Source organism: Miscanthus floridulus, chromosome 3 (assembly GCF_019320115.1).
Source record: "Miscanthus floridulus cultivar M001 chromosome 3, ASM1932011v1, whole genome shotgun sequence".
In the NCBI taxonomy this organism is placed as follows: domain Eukaryota; kingdom Viridiplantae; phylum Streptophyta; class Magnoliopsida; order Poales; family Poaceae; genus Miscanthus; species Miscanthus floridulus.
This window is the reverse complement of record NC_089582.1, coordinates 113,797,658-113,800,000: the sequence shown is the minus strand read 5'-3', so window position 1 is coordinate 113,800,000 and position 2,343 is coordinate 113,797,658. Positions and strand designations below refer to the sequence as shown.

Sequence of the window (2,343 nt, the reverse complement as noted above, 5' to 3'; positions counted from 1 at the left end):
CGGTGGGGGAGGATGCCGGGCGTTGGTGCGATGCGTCAGGGGACGAGGAGCGCGGAAGGGGTAAGGGGGGGAGCGGAGCGAGGCGTGCGGGATGGTTTTTTAGGCGAGCGGCGCATACAGCAGTGAGTGGAGCGAGACCTCTGGCGTTCCGGACATCTTAATTTTTCGCATTAGCATTATTTTTATCTTTTTTCTTAAGGTGCAAGCATTCGAACCCTATGAACTTCCTGCACCTGATCTCTGAGATTCCTTCTGATTCTTTGGAGTATATATGGAAGATACGTAACGCATTGTGCTATCAAGGGATCAAGCTGGATTGGACATGAAGGTTGTCAAATCGTTATGTTCGGTACAACTAAAGTTGTTGCATCCCTCTCATCCTCCCAAATACAGTAGTCGTTTCCATAGGCGAAGCGAATGCAGCCACTATCTTCTCAGAACAGCCTTAGAAACGCGTATAGACCACAATGGGAAGATGACGTGCCTGTCATTTGCTAAGCTAAGCCTCAAGTTCTGCGTATATCTTAAGTAGGCGTGTGTGTTTAGTTCGTAGGTTAGTGGTGTGTGTTAATTAGCGTGTAGGGTATGATGTGTCGGTGTGCATTTGGGCACAAGTTCAGTGTTCAGAGACCAAGAACCTATACCCATTGTTGATCACGAAAATTACACCTATGCGGCGTTCTCGGATTCTTTCCAAATGTTGCGCGTGAGTAACATGACCCTGCAGCAGCAGGTGTGCAGAGTTTTCTTCCATCAGATGACTTGTGAATGGCTGTCGCGATGATAGAACGGAGAACAAATCCATGTGCTCGTGCAGGCATGTCCTTCCTGAGCACAGTTTATTCCTTCTTATTACCACTGGACTCCGTACCACATAGTCCGACACATAAGATCCGTCCAATCGAATCAACCAACACAATGTTTCTCATCATGCACGCAGACGCAGGTTCACTCTGCGCCGCCCATTTCCACAACGATCTTGCCGGTGGCGTGCCCCTCGATGCTCTTCGCCCACGCCTCCTGCGCTCTGCTCAACGGGTACCTGGAGTCGACCACCGTCTTGAGCTTCCCCTGCCTCGTCATGTCCACCAGCCACTCCATCTCCTCCTTCTTGGGGATTAGGAGCAGCGGCACCAGCCTCTTCTTGGCGAAGGTCACCTTCTGCAGGAACGACTTGGCCGCCGCGGCGATCCCCGGGGTGACGTCGACGACCGTGGCCCTGTCGGCCAGAACCGGCGCGAACACCGACCACGGGGTGCCCGTCGCGCAGTGCGCCACCGCGTCGTACTTGGTGCCCAACGGGCTCCGCAGCGTGGCGCCCTCGGGGGTCTTGTAGTCCAGCACCTCGTCGGCGCCCAGGCCCCCGACGAACCCCAGGTTGCGCGCGCCGCAGGTGGCCGTGACGTGGAGCCCCGCCAGCTTGGCCAGCTGCACGGCGTAGTGGCCGACGCCGCCGGAGGCCGCGGTCACCAGCACGTTCTTGGGGCCGCCGTTGTCGGCGCCGGAGCCTCCGTCGAAGCTGCTGACCCCCGCGGCCTTGAGCTGCTGGAGCGCGGTGGACGCCGCCGTGGGCAGAGAGGCGCCTTCCGCCGCGGACACCTCCGGTGGCCGTGCCACCGTAAGCGACGCCGGCGCCACCGCGTACTCAGCTAGCCCGCCTCCAGTCTTCCACCAGAGATGGTACGTTTGTTACGTACTGCTCGATGGCGTATATCGCAGCATCGCTGCAATGAAATAGTAAATGGAATTGGAAGCGAGAATATTACCGCGAAGCTGATGGAGATGACCTTGTCACCTTGTTTGCAGTTGGTCACACCGCTGCCTAGCTCTACGACTTCGCCGGATATGTCTCCAACTGTTTTTGCCACGGCAACAATATCGAGTTCTCGCGTTATTACATTATACATGGTAAGGTGCGGAACTGCAGTAGAAACTGTATCGATCATAAAATTTGTAGGAGCAAAAGTATTAGAAGTCTTGAACATTGTCCAGGATTGGTATGATCAACACACGTTCTAGTGATGTTTGTAGATATCCATGAAGATATGATGGGTTCCACAAATGGCCAAATAGGGAAAAGCTATCTTTTCGTGCTGAAGCAAACAATAAATCCATACGGCGCTCGGTGAAATTTGGCCGCGTCTCACTCGATCTCTCGTGGCCGTCTGATCTCGCTGTGAACGGAGAGAATCATACCTTGGTGAAAGGTGGGGGTGCGGGTGCAGGTGGTTCGTCTGATCTCTCGTGGGCGTCTGATCTATACTGTTCGCTTGATTGTTTCTATGGCTTATAAGCCGGTTGATGCTGTATTGTTGTGAGGGAAAACGTTTGATCTATACTGTT

General features: G+C 54.2%; 1 protein-coding gene across 1 annotated transcript; it reads right to left on the bottom strand.

Annotated features, from left to right (window-relative positions):
* Positions 1-233: 233 nt before the first annotated feature.
* On the bottom strand, positions 234-2,120 carry LOC136542123 (chloroplast envelope quinone oxidoreductase homolog). The gene is made up of 2 exons (XM_066534415.1): positions 1,767-2,120; positions 234-1,665 (listed from the first exon to the last, which is right to left on the bottom strand). The coding sequence occupies exons 1-2, from the start codon at positions 1,983-1,985 to the stop codon at positions 949-951; spliced, it is 936 nt and encodes a 311-aa protein (XP_066390512.1). The 5' UTR covers positions 1,986-2,120; the 3' UTR covers positions 234-948.
* Positions 2,121-2,343: the final 223 nt, after the last annotated feature.